This window comes from Balaenoptera musculus, chromosome 3, assembly GCF_009873245.2.
Source record: "Balaenoptera musculus isolate JJ_BM4_2016_0621 chromosome 3, mBalMus1.pri.v3, whole genome shotgun sequence".
Lineage (NCBI taxonomy): Eukaryota > Metazoa > Chordata > Mammalia > Artiodactyla > Balaenopteridae > Balaenoptera > Balaenoptera musculus.
In genome coordinates this window covers 159,128,174-159,146,331 of record NC_045787.1, presented here as the reverse complement: position 1 = coordinate 159,146,331, position 18,158 = coordinate 159,128,174, and the positions used below count along the sequence as shown (strand labels likewise).

Sequence of the window (18,158 nt, the reverse complement as noted above, 5' to 3'; positions counted from 1 at the left end):
AGGGGCCCCCAAACGCTGGGGCCCCAGGACCAGCTGGATTCTCTCGTGGGCCTGCTGCGGCCACCTCGCCCAGAGCCAAGACCTGCCCGGACCCGCCCCTCTGCCCCAGCCGTCAAGGTGTCCTCAAGGACCGGGACACCCCAGAGAGACGGTCCGTGCTGCCAAGGATGGAGCTGTGGTGGGCCCCACGCCCATGACACTGGCGAGCAGGGCGGCATGCCCACCAGCCTCTGTGGAGACAGCCCAGGTGGCCCGGCCTCACGCCCTCAGAGAGGAGGCACGCGGAGCGCCGCGGGACGCCCAGCCCCAGTGCCCTCAGTCGGCAGGTTCCACGGCTACTCCCAGGAGCCAGCTGGACTGGGCTTGGGGCTGAGCCCGGGGACGTAGGGGGGCATTCGGGCTCCAGGCAGAAGGTTTGAGTTCCTGACCACTGGGCACAGGGCCAGGGGAATGCCACTGCTTCCCCCGCCAGCCCTGAGTGGGAGCCAGAGTGCTGGAGCTGATGGCTGGGGTGTTGGGGGCGGTGAAGGGTTGGGCTGCGGCATGAGGGACACAGAGGCTGCAGGGGGCGCCTGCCCCAGGTTGTCACCGTGGAGGGCCCGGCCTGAGGCAGACTGCTCCGGCCTGAGCTGCCCCGTGCCTGCTGGGTGGAAGGCTCCAGGATTAGCTGCCCAGCTGTGGGGCCCAGCTCTGGGCGCATGTGCAGCGGTGTTCAGTTCCTGTGGTCATAAGGCAGGTGCTTAGGAAATGCAAGCTTGACTGTGGTCGTGCCAAGGAGGGCTAAGTCCCTGGGGGTTCTCAGGCCAGCCTGGAATCCCCAGTCCCAGGGGTTGGCCTGACCCTGGGCAGGCGCGTGGTGTCGCCATTTGTTGGTGGCAGAGTAGATGGCAGGACTTCAGCTTCAAAGGCCGTGGGGCAGGGCAGGCGCAGGCTTCAGCCTGTCCTTCCCCGAGGCTTGCCCACACCTCCCTGGCCCCAGGTTCCCCTTTGAGGGGCTGGGTTCTGTCTCCTGCCAGTGCTGTCCACGGTGTGGGCAGGGGTCCCATGGCCTCCCTGTGGTCTCCCCAGCACAGGCCCCTCAGCCGGCCTCCACCCACCCCTCTTGCCTTTACTCTTACTCACTCTGTTCCCCCAAACACCAAACCCTGCCTTCCCACACCTCTGTACCTTTGCACAGGCTGCTCTCCTGCCTCCAGTGAACCCTGACTTCTCTTTCATGGCCCCTCCACAAGTGCCCCTTCCTCACACTGGCTCCTCCAGCCCTGCCTGGGGTGGGGCCCTTTGGGCCCTGAGCCTTTGTATGTGGACACACCTGAGGGTGGGAGAGGCCACGTCCATCCCTGATCACACAGTGAAGAGTCCCAGCGAATAGGGTCTGACAGCCGTCCCACAGTGGGGCATCCCGGCCCTTCCCGGAAGCCACACCCCAACATGCCATCCCCTCAACATCGAGACTCGGGCACCAGGTGCCTTCTGACTTCCACACCTACGTTCTCCCCGCAGCCCTTGACTCAGATGGCAGCCTGGGAGGCGGGTGTGCCATAAAGGGTGGCCCTGCACGACTGAGGCCGACTCAGGACCCAGGCCCAGGGCCCAAACTGCTGAGTCCCATCAGCACTTTGAGACTTCTTCCTTAGTCTAGGAGGCCGAAGATGGGGCCCGAGGCTCTGCAGCTCCTCCCAGGGGCCCCTGGGCCTGGATTTTTGGAGTTTTCCAGCCATGGCCTGGAGACCCAGTTCTTAGGAGTTCCCCAAGGGTCATGGGGGGGGGGAACCCACCCTAGGCCTGCCAGGCCCCCAAAGAGCTGGCCCCAACCTCGTCATTGGGCCCCTTACGTCCCTTTTCCACAGCTCCGCCCTTGGGCACTGTTGAAATATACTTTTTATTGCATTTCTGCCGTTTTACAAAAATATGACAAAATAAATTAAAAACAAATAAATAATCGCCTATTCTGTGTGTGTTTTCTGTTGTTTTTGGGGGGGTTTCCTTTCCTTTTCCCCCATCCTGGTCGAAAGGAAAACGGCAGATAGAGAGGCCCCAGGCCCCCGGCCCTGCCCCAGGAGGGGGCAGCCAATACTGGGATACATCGGGCCCGACCGCAGCGTTTTCTGGGTGGCGGCTGCCGCCCCGTCCGTGATTGATATTGCATATGAAAACAGGAAGGCGGGGCGGGCGGAGCTAATGCCAGCCGCTGGGCCAGCACACGGCCTGGGGACTGGGGCTGGGACTGGAGCTGGGGTTGGGCGACGGTGCCGGGGGCTCCGGGGGCTCGGAGGTGGGAGGTAGCGGCGGCGGCGGGAGGCTGTAGAAGCTGGCGTCCCCCGGCAGGACGCCAGCTGCCGGGGCGGGCAGGGGCCCGGCGAGGGCGCAGGGCGGACACTCGGCGGCGGCGGCGGCAGGGGCCTGGCGGGGGGCGGCGCCCTCGCCCCCGCAGCCCCACGGCCCGTCCCACTGCCAGCAGCCGGCGGGTGGCGTCGGGGGCCGGGGCAGCGGTGTTGGCGGCGGCGGCGGCGGCGCAGGGCTCCGGCTGCGGCGGGTGAGGAGGGCCGGGGCGCCCACAGGGGCCGGCGCTGTCCCTGCGGAGGCGAGAGGGGCCGTTCCGGGGAGATGCCGGCCCCGCCGCTGGACCCCGCTGGGGACCCTGCCCGCGCTCCCTCCGGGCTTTCAGGCACATGGAGGGCCTTATTGCTTCTGATCAGTGACAAGGGGTGGGCTTCTTCGGGTGCATCCCCCGCCTCTGGGCACTGGGCCCCTCCCGCTCACAGAGAAAGGACGGTCTGAGGAAGTCCCTCTGACTTCTGACCTATATCCCTGGTGCTACAGCTGCCACCTCTTGGGCTCCCTGGGATGGGCTGCTGGACTCCTGGCTGGGACGGGGTGGGAGGGGCGGCAGTGAGGCCTGTGGCTCTGCTCAGCACACGTGTGGCTGCAGCCCTGAACTCCCTGGGTGGGCAGCCCCAGCTCCACCTCCCAGGAAGGCCACCTCGAACAGCTGGGCTGCAGGGTGGGGACTTGCATAGAGGCCTGGGGGTCCAGTGCCCCCAGAGTGAGCTGGGTGTAGGGTCTCATGGGGGCAGGAGAGGCTGGGCCAGGTGGTGAAGGGGCCTCCCTCATCTCTCCTGGCACCGGAGCATGGCAGGCCGTGCGAGGGGCACTGGGACGAGGGGCTTTGGCATCCCTCCCCAGGGGTGAGGAGGGTCAGGCACAGGGCTCCAGGCTCTCCGGGGTCCCGGAAAGACTGGGTAGGCTTTGACCAAGAGGCTCCACGTACCACATACCCAGGTCCCCAACCGGTACCGGGAGACTGGGCCTCCTGTGTCCCCTTCAGCCCCTCTCCCCAGGCCTGGACACCCCACCCCTATCCCCAAAGCCCGGCCCAGAGTCCCCACCCCCGAGTTAAGGCTTGTGACCTGAGCCTTCCTCTTCGGGCCGGGGTGTGTCCGGCTCCTCAGCTGCGGCCTCGTCTGCCAGCCCACTCCGCTGGGCTCGGCTACCACCACTGCCACCGCCGGGGGTCCCGTCCTGCCGGGCCTGCCCGCCCGCCCCGTTGGGCCCGGCCTCAGCCCGGGCCCCGCCGAAGGGGAAGAGCTTGCCGGCGTGGAAGGCCTTGGGCGGCGAGTGGCTACGCTCTGGGTCTCGCCGGGTCTCGGGCGACTTGAGGAATTTGAAGCTGAGGAAGGCCGGCAGGCGGGTGTCACTGCCTGTGGGAGACGGGGCAGGGGGCGGCCGGGCAGTGAGGTTGGCCCCCGCGCCGGCCAGCGAAGATGCAGCCCCGGACGACAGGAACTTGCCCTGCAGTGGGATGATCTGCTTCAGCTTCATGACGTTGTTAGGTGCCAGCAGGGACCCCGGGCGCTTGGGCCGCTCCGGCCCATGGCCTCCTGCCGCCCCACTGCCCTTGGCCTTGGCCGAGGCCTTCTCTGGGGCAGCAGGGTCCAACCCGGAGCCCTCAGCCCGAGCTTCCTCCCGGCCACTGGCGTCGCGCTCCCTCCGGGCATGATGTTCCGCGTGGCGCTGGCGCTCCTCCTCCTCCCGCCTCCGCCGCTGCTGCTGCTGGTAGCGGTGCTGGGCCTGGCGCTCATGTCTCTGCGGGCAGAACGGAGCCATTATGGGGACTGGGAAGAGCAGGTGGGTGAGCAGGCACCAACCCAGGCCGGGCCCACGCCGGTGCTCTCCTGCGGAAGTGGGGAGAGATCCGAACGCTTCTTGGGTACCAGCTGCATCCCTGGACCCACCCTGGGGCTCTCTGCAGAAGTGGGGAGAGATCTGAACACTTATGGGGCACCAACTGCATCCCTGGACCCATGCCGGTGCTTTCTGAGGACTGAGAAGAGAACGAACATTTACTGGCCACCAACTCTGTCCCTGATCCCCTGCCAGACACCGTCTTAGGAACTGGGAGAGTGTAAACAAATATCGGGCCTCAGTGGTTCCCTGCTTTCTGGAGAACTGCTGAGAGACAGAGCTGTGACTGCCCCATCCAGTGGCCGGTAGCCACACACGGCTTTGTCAATTTAAATAACTGAAAAGAAAAAGCCTGTTTCTCAGTGGCACCAGCCCCGTTTCAAGTGCTCGTTGGTCATCTGTAGTGAGGGCCTACATGGGCAGCACAGATATAGAACGTTTCCATCATCGTGGAGAGCTCCATCGGTTGGCACCAGTGAGCTCCCTGGCCTTCTCTGCAGCTTTCTGAGGAATGCGGCAGAGGCTTGGGCTTCTAGGAAGCGTCAGCTGTGTCTCTGGCCCCAAACAGGGCAATGCTGGGCAAGCTGGTGGATGACAGTTAGGGAGTGCCAACCCGGTGCTGGATGCCACCAGGATCCCAGAGGGGACCGGGCCCCTTTGGAACGCTAATTATTCCACCAGGCTCTGAACACCCACCCTCCTGCTAAGGACTGGACGGCCAGCCAGGCTAGGTGGAGAAGCCCCACGGAGCAGAGATGTAAAGCGCACTGACCCCGGCCCACATACCTTGAAGGCCTCCCGGCGCTGGTACTCCAGCTTGGCCATCTCCTCGGCCACCCAGCCTGGGATGTCAGGGATGGCCACGTGAATGAGGTACTTGAGGAGCAGAGCGAAGTGCTGAGGTGACAGAGGAGGAGGCTGCAGGCACGGGGACACCCACCCGCCGCCTGGCTCCCCCAACCCGGCCGCCAGCCCCACCTCAAGCACCACCACGGACACGATGGCCGCCTCGGGGCTGAGCCAGGGGAAGAGGCGCTGCAGCTGCCCACACTGGCCAATTAGATAGCAGTTGACTACGATTGCCAGGACGCCCATGACCTCCATCACCTTCTGCAGGGGGACAGGCGGGCTCAGGGGAGGCCCGGCCAGCCTCCCCAGCACCCACTCCACCTTGGTGCACCCCGGCTCGGGGCCCTCAGCCCTCCCCCCACCTGCCACTGGCCAATGCTCTCCACCCGCTGCCCAAAGGGCCGCTGCAGCCCTGTGCACAGCTTGAGGGCGTCACTGCGGATCTCGATGAGGTTGTTGATGAGGGCGCAGAGGGCAGCCAGGGGGAAGGCAGACGAGAAGAGCACGACGTAGCCAAACTGCACGAACATCTCCTGATAGTCCTGGAACGTGTCCTGTGGGCGGGCACCTGGGTGGGACCTAGGGCTCTCCTTCAGCCCAGGACACCTCCTCCCTCAGACCACCTTCCTCTCCTCAAGCCCACCCCCCCAGATTATTCTGCATGGACCCAGAGCTCCCCCTCGGGCAAGTTCCTGACCACATGAAGGGTCCCGTTATTCCTTCCCATCACCCCCAGCCCCTCCACCTCACTGTGCGCTGCGCCCCTCTGAGGGCCCTGCCTCTGCCCTCAGGCGCCCTCCTCACCTCGTATTTCTTCATACAGCTCTCGAGCTCGGCCTGGGTGAGCTGGGCCGAGTGTTCCTCCTCGGGTGGGTCGATCCAAGATGACCGATTCTGCCGCCGCTGCTTCCGGGCTGAGTCACCCAAGCCCGGCTCTGGGTCTGGGCCCCCATCGGGGCCCTGGTCGCGGCCCTCACCTCTGGCCCGGCGGAGCAGGACAGCTGGGGGCTCCCGTTCAGGGCTGCTGGGAGGCCCCTCGGCCTCATCGTCCTCCTCGGCCAGCGTGAACACGCCAGCTTCCAGCCCCTTCTCCACCATGGTGGGGCTCCCCTCCTCCAGGAGGGCCTCCGGGCTTGGGCCCAGCCGCCGCCGCCCAGCCCCCCGCTCAGCAAAGCTGACCTTCTTCAGCCGAAGCCCGCAGTCCAGGAGGCCGCCCTCCTCGCCTTCATCCTCCTCCTCCTCCTCCTCTTCGTCCTCATCCTCATCCTCGTCCTCCTCCTCCTCCTCCCTGCCCCCGCGAGGCCCGTCCCCCACCTCCCCACCTTCCCCCGCTGGCCGACGCTCCATTGTGGCCTCCTCCTCCTCCTCAGGTGCCCCGCAGGCCCCACTGAGACACCTGCGGCCCCCCCCCACCGCTGCTGCCACCGACACCCTCTTCAGCCTGGGGTTCGAGGTGGTGTGCAGGGCGCCGGAGGCTCAGTAGGCCAAGCAGGGCACGGGCCAGCTCCCAGGCAGCCCGCAGGCCAAGCTCGCCACGGCCCAGCCGCCGGTACAGGTGCGGCTGCAAGACCTCTCGAACATTCTGGAGGAACTGGCGGGTGATCAGCAGAGTGGCCAGCATCTGGGGGCAGGAAGGGGGTGGAGAGAGGCCACGTGGGGGGCGGGCGGGGCTCTGGGCACCGGGACACGCTGCAGGGACTGGGCACCCGCCCTCCCGAAAAACGCTTCCAGACACACCCTGAACCCAATTTGGATGTCCCTGGACACGGAGGCAACCCCAAACCGCAGCTGGGCAGGTCACAGCGCTCCTAGCCAATCTCCTGGGCAGGCAATGGCTTCCCTGCTTGCAGCACCGCCCAGGAGCTCGGCTGGTGCCCAGGGCCTCCGGGGGCTCCTGCCACCTGCGCCCCATCAGCGCCCATCCCCTCAGAGCATGCACCCTCGGCTTGGTGTGAGGCCCCCAGCACAGCCACACTGCCCACCCCGGCGAGGCCCCGAGGGCTCGCCACCTGCCAGTACTTTGGCCCGAGCCACGAGCAGGAGGCCCCGGAGGGAGAGGAGGAGCAGGCGGAACCGCAGGGCCGCGAGCGGGACCAGCACCGCCCAAAGCTGCCGCTCGAGGCTCTGGGACAGGGACAGGACGATCAGGAGCTGTGGAGGGACCGACGGACAGGTGGACAGACAGATGGGGGGGCGACAGGCAGAGAGAGGACACACGGACAGAGAGGAGAGAAGGATGGAGGAGGGGGGGAGGGGCTGGAGAGCCCATGGACCCGTTGGGCCAGGTCTGGCGCCCCCACTGGCTGCCATGGGGGGCACTGCTTCAGGCCGGGATCTTACCTCTTTCAGGCGCTCCATGTCCTTGAGGTAGAAGCCAATGTAGAAGAGGCTCAGGTATGAGTTGACGAATTGGAACTGCGGGAAGCAGGCAGGTGGGCGGTCACCCTGCCACCTCTGTCCCCAGGAGCTCCTGTGTGTCCCCTGAAGAACCCCTGCCTGCCTGCTGGCCACCACTCACCAGGACAACCTTGATGATGAGGTGCTTCTCGTAGGCGCTCTCCAGCCGGTAGTTCTCTGGGGGCCAAGGAGGCGAGTGAGGGGGTGGCCCAGACCGCCATGGGCAGCAGGCACCCTGCAGGGCAGCGGGGCCCTTCCTCCTGGGGGGTGGGCAGTGGGACCTCGCCTCGCAGGGCATACCCATGTCGTTGAGCCAGACGGCCAGCTTCTTGTAGCCCTCGGCGCTTGCACTGACCAGCAGGGCCAGCATGACTTTGGGCAGGAAGCGGGCGAGACGGGGCAGCCCCTTCACACTCAGCACCAGCTCCTGCAGGGGCAGGGCATTCACAGGTCACCCCGGCAGCTGGGCTCAGCTCACAGCACACCTGGACAGGTGGCCGCCAGGTCGGGGCCAAGGCCAGGGCTAGGGGCTGGAGGTCACCTGCAGTTGGAAGCAGCCGAGCATGAGCAGGAACACACAGGCCAGGCAGGTGAGGCACAAGGGGAGACTCACAAGCAGCTGGAAGAGCAGCCGCTTCCAGGGCGGGTAGTAGAACTCCTCGGCCCGAGTCACGGGGCTGATGCGCCGCACGCCCTGGCAGAGGGTGGGGGCCCGGCCCAACATGAGATCAGAGGGGCTGCCTCTGCCCTGCACCCTTCCCGACCCTTCGACCTCAGTGTCTCTTTGTCATGCTCTGCTACTGCGGTGCCCCCGCCTAATGCACCCTTCCCAGCCCCTCAAATCCAATTTCCCACCCCTCTCCCTTTGGGCATGGAGAGTCCCCCACTTGGCATACCATCTCGGATGCTGCAGCCCTACTTCACCCCTCCCTTTGTTCTTGCAATGCTCCTTGCCCAGTGTTTTCTCTTTTTTTTTTTTACCCCATTCTCGAAGTCCCTGGACTCAGATCCCCCCTGACTGACCCTGAACTGGGGCCGTGGTTCCTCCACAGCTTCCCCGGGTGAGTCCAGCGTCCCCCACTTGTAGGCCAGCTCTGCTCCCCTCCGTTTCCACTCCTCCAAGAAGAGCGTTGACCAGACCACGTTGAAGAGGGCAAAAGACCCACGCAGGATACATCCCGGCTTGTCTGGGGGGTGGCAAGAGGAGGGCTGAAATGTTGGCTGGCCCAGCCCAGGGAGGAAGGTGTCTTGGGTGTCCCAGCCCCTGTGCAGTCCACACCCGGCACCTGATCAGCCTCTGTGAAGGTGTACAGGACAGAGCCAAAGACTGCCGGGTACACCATTGCCGATGTGTAGAAACCCAGCCAGGCGAAGTACATGGCAATCTTCACGCCAAAGTAGTCGCAGATCTCATCTGCCAGGGACAGGGGGTTCCCAGTCAGCCCTGACTGCCTCCTGGGACCCCCCCCCCCCCACCCCCCGGCCGGGACCACACCTAGAGGCTGGTTTTCACACACAGCCTGCACCCATGACTTCATGAGGCGGTTCAGGATGCGCTGCTCGTGCACTGGGAACACCTGCTGGATGATCCCGCGGGCCGCCAGTTCAGGGACTGTTGGGGGACAAGAACCCTTCTGCCTGTGCTGGGCCTGGCCAGCCCCCCTCGGCTGAAACCCAAGTCATAGCTTTTTGCCTGCTCTTAAACTCGCAGAGGCTCTTCCCAGGAGAGGAGTTCTTGGTGGAAGGGATATCCGGTTCTTCCTCAAAATTTGGGAGGTGCAGGGGCAGGTGGGGAAGGGTGCAGGAAACCTGAGAGGGTGGGATCCCAGTGGAGAATCACATTTTTTTTTTTTTTGGCCACACCGCACGGCTTGCGGGATCTTAGTTCCCCGACCAGGGATCGAACCCGGGCTCCCTGCAGTGGAAGTGTGGAGTCCTAACCACTGGACCACCAGGGAATTTCTCCGAACCACCTTTTTAAATAGAGCTATTTGGCCTCAGCTCATTGCTCCAAACGTCTGAGGAATGGTGCAAAGCTGGCATTAGAAGGTGAACTTGCAGCAGCTGGTTTCCTGGAGGGGAAACTGAGGCCCAGGGCTGCACCACAGAGTACGTGGAGTGCTGTCCATGGTCCTGCCCCTACCTATCCCAGACCCAGAGAATGGTTTCTCCTGACCTGCCTCCGAGGGGACGAGCCCCACCCCTTTGCTGAGGCCACACCCCTTCAGCTCATTTATTGATCTCCAGGCCCCGCCCAACTCTTCAGTAGCCTCTGATTGGTTGCATCTAGGCCTCACCTTCCTAACCCTCCTACTTTGATAGCTGTCCTCTAAGAGCCCCAGCCAACTCCCCACATATGATTGGACGGTTGGGACCGCCTCACTCACTGATTGGCTGGTCGTCCAGAAAGCGCACATTGTGCAGTGCCTCGCCCTGCTTGGCACGGAGGTTCTGCAGCCAGAAGCGGATGATGCTCTGGCGCTCCTGCAGGGGACAGGGCGTGAGCACAGGGAGCAGCCGCCCACGGGCTAGGAATGTGCGCTGGGGGCCAGAGCCGGCCGCACCTGGGAGGTGAAGAAGCGCAGCTCACTCTCCACATTCTCGTAGATGAAGTCCTCCTCGCAGGAGAAGCCGCGGGTGCCCCCGCCAAACTCAGTCTTCACTGCTTTGCGCAGACCCAGCTCGTCGGCCCCTCTGAGTAGGCTGCGGGAAGGGCAGGGGAGGTGGGATCACGGGGAGACCCTGGCTCACCATCCTGGAACTAGGGATGGTGTACCTGGTGGCCGTCAGGGACAAATGCAGGGTGGCTAGACCTCGCAGTTGGTGCTTGGAAGGGCGGGGAGCTGAGTAGCAGGGTCAGCGAGAGGCCAGGGACAGGGACTCGCCTCTCATACGTGGCGGTGACGAAGAAGGCGTAGGCACGCGTGTGGCGATGGTGGCGGACTTGCACGATGAGCTCGGGGATGCCCACGCGGATGTGGTTCAGCAGCCATAGCAGCGTGTGGTCATCGGTCGTGTCTGCCAAGGGGCACAGGGACCGATAGCTCTTGCCACGAGTGGTCCAAGGCCTCCTGCAGACTCCTACTCAGGGGAGCCCAGCTCAAGGGAGCTCACTCTGGACCCTGGGGGGATGGGCACAGGTACCTGGGAAGGTCATCAACACGTCGCAGTTCTCTGTGGGCACCGTCTTCATCCATGCCTTGTGGGACACCAGGTACCGACCCACCTGCAGGAGCCGCTTCCCAAAAAGCTTATCTGGGGAGCAGGCAGGGCAGGCTGGGGTCAGGCCATTCCCGGATCAGAACCCTGGCCTCCAGTCTTGGTCCCTCCAGCCCTTGCCCCCGATCACACACTCGCCAGGGCTCCTCGGCTCTCAGCTTGGCATTCAAGGCCCTGCGAGCTCTGGCCTTGGCTTGTTTCCTTCCCTCCACGTCCTTGCACCAGCCAGGCCCTTCTCCAGGAATGCCCTTCCCCCAGGTCCTCCCTTACAAATCTTACTCATTCTCGAGGCCCAGCTCCGCCTCCAAAACCACAATCGATGGGGCGCTCACTAGCAGATCTGAGCGCCTCACCACATTATGTCAGTGCGTCCTCATAGCTGGGCGCGGTTCTTACCCCCATTTCACAGGCGAGGAAACTGAGGCCCAGAGCATTTAAGTCACGCGCCCAAGGTCACACAGTCGAGCAAGGATTCGAACCCAGGACTGTACGATTCTGTAGCCTCTGTGGAGAGGCTCTCTCAAGCGCATCACTGCTCGGCAGCGATTCGGTAGCCCAAGGGGTGACTGGGCTCAGCCCCGGGCTGGGGTTCTAGGAGGGGCGTGTCGGTGTCTCTGCGCTGGGACCCCCCACCCGCTGCACCGTCCCAGCCGCGCCCGCCCGGCCCGCAGCCGCAGTGCCGGAGGAGCGGGTCCCTCGACTGGACTCCAGACCGGGACCGCTGACTCCAATCCCCCTCCCCGTACAGCCGCCGCGAACACCCCAGGCACCTGCCACCCTGTCAGATCCAGGCGCTGAACACATACCCAGAACTCCGGACGCCGGGGCTGCAGGCTCGCCGTCCGGCGGGGGCCTCTTGCCACGCTCACCCTCCAGGGACGTGCCCCCGGCGCCGGAGGCTAGCTTCGGCATTGCGAGGGCAGGTCAGGTCAGGGGCTGCAGGCGGCTCAGGCGCTGGGGGACCGCGGGCTCATGGGGCGGGTGCAGCCACGGAGCGCGCCAGAGGAGGAGACAAAGGCCGCGCCCGCCCGCGCCGGCCGCCGTCCCCGCGTGCCCGAGCGCTGCTTCTCGTCCCCGCCCGCGCCAAACCTCGATTCTCCTTCCCGGCCCTGGGCGCGTTTTTCTCTGGTTCTCGACTCCGCCCGTGTTGTTTTCTGGGTTTCGTTCTCGCCCGCCCACCTCGCTCTCTGGTGCTCGTCCCCGCCCGCACCGAACATGCATTCTCTTCCCGGTCCCCGCCTGCCCCGGGCCTGGATTCTCCTCCTCGGAGCCTTAGTTTCGCCATAGGTTTGGAATCTGAGATGGGCGTGGGAGATTCCTGGTAGCAATAACTTCAACCACCACAGAAAGGATGAGAATAAATATATCAGGTCCTGCATTATGGCCTTAGCACATGCTGTTTAGCTACCTAGGTCACTCTTCACGCCCTCTTTGTCCAGTTAACCCCTGCACCCTTCAGGATGTAACGTCCTCAGGGAGGACCCGATAGAGTTACCAAGTTTAGCAAATAAAATACAGTCCTCCTAGTTAAATGTAAATTTAAGGTAAATGAATAAATTTTTAGTATATCCCAAATATTGCATGGCACATAGTTATACTAAAACGTTACTCCTTGTTTATCTGAAATCCACATTTAACTGGGTGCCCTGTATTTTGCCTGTCACCCGGACCCCCTGACCATCCTGTGTAGCCTCCTCCGTTAGACTGACAGGACAGCGAGGGCAGGGACCCAGACTGATTCTTAGCGGTCACACGGTAGGCGTTTGATGTATACTTTTGACAGATGGAACAACTCGGAGACTGCGAATGTCATCATTCGCCCGTCTTTTACAAATGAAAAAATTGAGCAGGGCGAGGCGTGAGGTCATTTGAACTGTGTCCTGTTCCAGTCTTCCCGAAGTACAGGCGGGCTGCCCGCTCTCTCCGTCCAAGAACCAGAAAATTAGCCGCGAGAAAACACCCCCGGAGACCCCGCCCATCTGGTGCCTGGAATTCCACCATCTGCGCTTTATTTCGTGAGCCGGCGCTGTCCTGGGTTAACCTGAAAGTAATCTTTGAGACTCCCCTTTCTGGCTTTCGGGGAGCCAGAGACAGACCGGACACTCAACTCTGCAGGAGCAGACCTGGGCCAGAGTAGCCCAGAAGGGAGAGAGGACTGTGCTGGGGGTCCTTGGGAGGTTTCCTGGCGGAGGGGGACCTTGGAGCTAGGCACTGAGGCAGAGTTTGTCAAATGAAGAAGGGTATCCGAGGCGGAGGGTACGGCGGGAGGGAAAGATGGGGAGGGGCGAGAAACTGTAGAGTTACGAGAAAACAAGTAGAAGTCTTCCCAGAAATTTGGACAAGATTTTCCCAGGGCCAATGCGTAGGTTCCCCGGAACTCATCACTCCCGCCACTGGGATACTCCTGCTTCGACTCAAACACTCGCCTCTCTATAATTCCCAGGGCTCTATGCCAAGCCCTGTCCTTACTTCCACCCCTCATTTCCGGTGTCTAGGATCCCGGCCGCTCTAGGATCCTAAAAATTCTGTCTAATGTTGCCGGTGGAACACCCTTTCGCTGCACCCCGGCGTGCGAGCCCCCTGCCTCTTTCCCTGGCATCAGCCAGTAGGAGCGAAGATCTTCAGTGGGTGGGCGGTACGTCTTCTAAGGGGCCCAATGGTAATCGAGAAGCGTTGAGCACTTTACCAGTCACGCCGCGGAGTAGGCGGGGCTTCCTGCCTGGACTTGCAGATTCCCGGGCTGGGCGAGCAGGCAGGTCGCTGGTTGAGAATCCATGTGGCGGGGGCTGTGGACCCTGGTAGCCCGGCCGGCACGTGGGCCTCGCAGGTGGGGCGACCTGGGGAAGGGATGTGACAGCGTAGGGCGCTACTTGGGCCCCAAACCCTCTCCCTGGGATCTGGGGGCGCAGTTCCCTGCGGCAGAACCACCTTTCCCCTTCTTTCAAGCCCCAATCTGTCCATCCCTCTGCCGCAGAGCCCACATCTGGGTCAACTTCTGCTCTCAGAGATCTCAATCCAGTCATCTTCCGGCCTCAGACCCTCCAGTCTGTCCATCCCCCAGCCTCAGAACTTCCAGTTGGATCAGCTCCCGACCATCGAGCCCACTATCCACCTGCCACTCTGACGGCAGAACTTCTCAGATGCACTGACTGACTCTCCTCCTCTCCAGTCCCAGACCGTGCACGCGCCAGGGCAGTGGCGCCCCAGCCCACGGTTCCGGAGCCACTATCTTCGCGCTGAGCTCCGGCCAAGGCCGCTGCGGCATCGCGGTGATCCGAACCAGCGGCCCCGCCAGCGGCCAGGCCCTCCGGAGCCTCACGGCGCCCCGGGACTTACCCCCGGCCCGCAAAGCCTGCCTGCGCCTGCTCAGCGACCCCCGCTCTGAGGAGCCTTTGGACCGCGCGCTGGTGCTTTGGTTCCCGGGTGAGGGGCTCCAGATCCAGAACCTCATGTAGCTCCGATGACCCAGCTTCCTCCTTCCAGGCGTTGCCCAGGCTGTATCCTCCTGACACCTATCTCCTCAACATACTAGGTCCCCAGAGTTTCACGGGTGAGGATTGCGCGGAGTTCCACGTGCATGGAGGCCCGGCTGTGGTGAGTGGTGTCCTGCAGGCCCTGGGTGAGTCTGCAGCCTTGGGTTTGAGGTATGGCTATGGTGGTGGGCCTAGGTAGGGGCCAGGGGGGCTCAGGACCCTGGACCTTCCCGTAGGCAGTGTGCCAGGGCTGCGGCCTGCGGAGGCAGGCGAGTTCACCAGGAGGGCGTTCGCCCACGGGAAGCTGAGCCTGACCGAGGTGGAGGGGCTGGCGGATCTGATCCATGCAGAAACCGAGGCACAGCGGCGACAGGCCCTGAGGCAGCTAGATGGGGAGCTGAGCCATCTCTGCCGCGGCTGGGCCGAGACCCTCACTAAGGCAAGTACACCATTCGCTCATACCTTGCCTCAGAGACCCTATCTAACCATCTGCTATATTAGCGCTTCCTGTCTATGAGCCTCCAATCTGACCCCTTATGTCGGGCTGGACCTGGGCACATTGAGGGGTAGGTTTCTGTGTGATCACACTATCCACCCCTCCCTCCCTCAGGCTCTGGCCCACGTGGAGGCCTATATCGATTTTGGTGAGGATGACAACCTGGAGGAGGGCGTCCTGGATCAAGGTGGGTCTGCCTGGGGGGTGGGAGGTGGGGACATCTGGCATCTCAGCCCTCAGAGGCCTCCTTACTCCCTCTCCTTTCCTCCATCCACAGCTGACAGTGAAGTGCGGGAGCTGGAGGTGGCACTGGGCGCACATCTTCGAGATGCCAGGCGCGGACAGAGGCTCCGCTCAGGGGCTCACGTAGTGGTTGCGGGACCTCCCAACGCCGGCAAGAGCAGCCTAGTGAACCTGCTCAGTGTGTGGTCAAGGGGCGGGGCCCAGGGCAGGGTGGGTAGGTAGCCCCAGGGCAGGGGGCTAGGAGCGGGCGGGGGTGGGGGTGGGTGGCTACCGAGCTTTCAGGGATGGGGAAGGGGCCAGGGAAGTCAAAGAAAAGGTCCAGCCCCCGGGGGGGGGGGGGGGGGGGGGGGGGGGGGTGTGGAGCCTTGGGGGAGGGGCTCCCTCATCTCCACTCCGCCCCCTTCCTCTGACCCCCACCCCCAGGCCGGAAGCCTGTGTCCATCGTGTCCCCGGAGCCGGGGACCACCCGAGATGTGCTGGAGACCCCCGTGGACCTGGCCGGGTTCCCGGCGCTGCTGAGCGACACGGCGGGGTTGCGGGAGGGCGTGGGGCCTGTGGAGCAGGAGGGCGTGCGTCGCGCCCAAAAAAGGTTGGCAGGCAGGGCGGTGGGAGAGGGAAACGGGGGCCCTTCCTCTGCTGTTTCAACCGGTTGCATTTATTTTTCATTCTTCCTTAATGAGGAAAGGCTACTAAGCCCCATTAAGTGGGGACCCAGCTATTTGGGGAGGGCAGCTTTTTAAGTTCGGCCTCTGCCCCTGCTCCTGCCCAGTGCTCCTAATTGCTCAACTCTGAGGTCCACGCTCCGTTTTCCCGCTTCCCCAGGCTGGAGCAGGCTGACCTCATCCTGGCCGTGCTGGATGCTTCTGACCTGGCCTCTGCGTCCAGCTGCAACTTCCTGGACACCGTTGTCATCCCTGCGGGAGCCGGGAGCCCAAATGGGAGCAGCCAGCGCCTCCTGCTGGTGCTGAATAAGTCGGACCTGCTGCCAGCTGGGGGCCCAGACCCCAGTCCTGACCTGCCCCCTCACCTGTTGCTGTCCTGCCTGACTGGCGAGGGGCTGGATGGCTTCCTGGAAGCGCTGAGGAAGGAGCTGGCTGCATTGTGAGCCCCCCTTGCCCGCTGGGCAACCTCCCTCTGTCCAAGTTCAGGGGCTGAGCCACTGGCTTTGGGCACGAACCTACCCTGCCAACTCAGTTTTTGTATCTAAAAAATGGGTATGATCATCCCCCCCCATTTGAATGTTGAGAGAGACCCCATCCTTTGTCCCTTCCAGGTGTGGGGACCCATCCACAGGCCCACCACTTCTGACACGGGCGAGGTACCAGCATCACCTCCAGGGCTGCCTGGATGCCCTTGGCCACTACAAGCAGGCGAAAGATTTAGCCCTGGCGGCCGAAGCACTTCGGGTCGCCCGAGGGCACCTGACCCGCATCACCGGTGGAGGGGGCACCGAGGAGATCCTGGATATCATCTTCCGAGACTTCTGCGTGGGCAAGTGAGGGGGCGGCCAAAGCTCACACCCAGGCTGGGTGGACACCCAGAAGCCTTGAGGCATCTGGGAACAGCTTAGGCCAAGTGGGAGTCTCAGCCCCTAGGGGAAGAACTTGACCCCAAACGGTGAAGCCTCTGTTGCTGGTTGTGACCAAGCTACAGCTGTCCAGATTCCCTAGCAGGGACTTGCTGGGGGTTCAGGCCCAGGAGTGGGGCTGAATGGAGGTCTCTTTTGGCACCTGATGCTGGGGGACTAGGAGTGGAGGGTTAGGATGGAGGTCGGAGGGTCTCAGGGGGCTTTGTTTCATAGTTTTTAATTTATTTTGCAAATACCAAAGGAATGTAAAAAACTCAGGTGATCCGGAAACGTTTAAACACCCCCTCCCTGGGGTCACGGCTTAACTTGTATCCTAACAGAACTTTCTCTGCATGTTTGCATACTTGTGACTGCACCTATAAAGTATGTTGTATCTTGTATTTTGTACACAAATTGGTGTTTATTGCTCTGCAAGCTGTCATTCATTTTTGTAGTATTAATCTTGAAACTTTGCTTCTTTTTTTAAAAAAATTTAATTTTTAAATTTTATTTTATTTAATTCTTTTATAAGTTTATTTATTTATTTTTATTTTTGGCTGCATTGGGTCTTCGTTGCTGCATGCAGGCTTTCTCTAGTTGCGGCAAGCGGGGGCTGCTCTTCGTTGTGGTGCACGGGCTTCTCACTGCGGTTGCTTCTCTTGTTGCAGAGCAAGGGCTCTAGGCACGCGGGCTTCAATAGTTGTGGCGTGCAGGCTTCAGTAGTTGTGGTGCGCAGGCTCTAGAGCACAGGCTCAGTAGTTGTGGCGCATGGGCTTAGTTGCTCTGCGGCATGTGGGACCTTCCCTGACCAGGGCTTGAACCCATGCCCCCTGCGCTGGCGGGTGGATTCTTATTTATTTCTTTATTTATTTATGGCTGCGTTGGGTCTTCGTTGCTGCGCACGGGCTGTTCTCTAGTTGAGGCCAGTGGGGGCTACTCTGCGTTGCAATGCGTGGGCTTCTCATTGTGGTGGCTTCTCTTGTTGTGGAGCATGGGCTCTAGGCACGTGGGCTTCAGCAGTTGTGGCACGTGGGCTCAGTAGTTGTGGCTCACGGGTTCTAGAGCTCAGGCTCAGTAGCTGTGGCTCATGAGCTTAGTTGCTCCGTGGCATGTGGGATCTTCCCAGACTAGGGCTTGAACTCGTGTCCCCTGCATTGGCAGGCAGATTCACGTGGGGTCTTAGTTCCCCGACCAGGGATCGAACCCGCGCCCCCTGCATTGGCAGCACGGAGTCTTAACCACTGGACTGCCAGGGAAGTCCTGAAACTTTGCTTCTTTTATCTTCAAAGTGACTTGCAAAATCCCTACTTCCTTTTCATGCTTAGTCATTCATTCTGTGATTCATTCACTCATTCAGTGAATATATATCAAGCACCTACTATGTGTTAGAATTGTACACATCATTTGATGGGATCTTCATAACAGCACAATGCAGTGGATATTTTGTTACAGTTTTATAGGTGAGGAAACTGAGGTTCAGAGAAGTAGTTAGTCGCTGGAGGTCCCCAGCTTTGCGATTTGCACATAGGTCTGTTCAAGTTCAATTTGAGTTCACTGCAGGCCTTCTGGGCGACAGGCCGAGTGCAGGGGGCTGGGATCATGGAGCGGAATAAGTAGACATAACTCCTGCCCTTGTTAAAGAAGAGACACAGCTCCTTTTGGTGAGGTCTGATGGCTGCTGGGCAAACTTACAATGAGGAGACCTGACCTGGTCAGGGGTGGACATAAG

General features: G+C 62.2%; 2 protein-coding genes across 3 annotated transcripts; one reads left to right on the top strand and one right to left on the bottom strand.

Annotated features, from left to right (window-relative positions):
- Positions 1-54: 54 nt before the first annotated feature.
- ANO8 (anoctamin 8) lies at positions 55-11,744 on the bottom strand. The gene is given in 20 exon segments (XM_036847516.1): positions 55-2,576; positions 3,411-4,086; positions 4,972-5,082; positions 5,164-5,295; positions 5,397-5,588; positions 5,839-6,444; positions 6,446-6,655; positions 7,375-7,449; positions 7,553-7,608; positions 7,732-7,858; positions 7,973-8,125; positions 8,455-8,592; positions 8,595-8,618; positions 8,718-8,845; positions 8,927-9,043; positions 9,819-9,915; positions 9,996-10,134; positions 10,317-10,449; positions 10,576-10,686; positions 11,457-11,744. Coding segments are annotated over 20 exon segments (3,729 nt in total). The 5' UTR covers positions 11,563-11,744; the 3' UTR covers positions 55-2,178.
- Positions 11,745-13,355: 1,611 nt separating this feature from the next.
- GTPBP3 (GTP binding protein 3, mitochondrial) lies at positions 13,356-16,830 on the top strand. Of its 2 annotated transcripts, XM_036845344.1 has the most exons (9): positions 13,356-13,477; positions 13,820-14,073; positions 14,183-14,269; positions 14,360-14,562; positions 14,734-14,806; positions 14,897-15,040; positions 15,286-15,451; positions 15,685-15,963; positions 16,136-16,830. In XM_036845344.1, exons 1-9 carry the CDS (start codon positions 13,425-13,427, stop codon positions 16,359-16,361), a joined length of 1,485 nt encoding a protein of 494 aa, XP_036701239.1. In that variant the 5' UTR covers positions 13,356-13,424; the 3' UTR covers positions 16,362-16,830. The 2 variants fall into 2 exon arrangements, with proteins under 2 accessions (XP_036701239.1, XP_036701238.1); XM_036845343.1 differs by having other exon boundaries at positions 14,734-15,040.
- The last annotated feature ends 1,328 nt before the right edge of the window (positions 16,831-18,158 follow it).

Bases quoted from the DNA above. Each gene is read 5' to 3' on its own strand.
- GTPBP3 (XM_036845343.1), top strand. From the start codon at position 13,425: ATGTGGCGGGGGCTGTGGACCCTGGTAGCCCGGCCGGCACGTGGGCCT. The intron at 14,074-14,182 runs GTGAGGGGCTCC...TCAACATACTAG, and splicing joins GCTGGTGCTTTGGTTCCCGG to GTCCCCAGAGTTTCACGGGT. The intron at 14,270-14,359 runs GTGAGTCTGCAG...ACCTTCCCGTAG, and splicing joins TGGTGTCCTGCAGGCCCTGG to GCAGTGTGCCAGGGCTGCGG.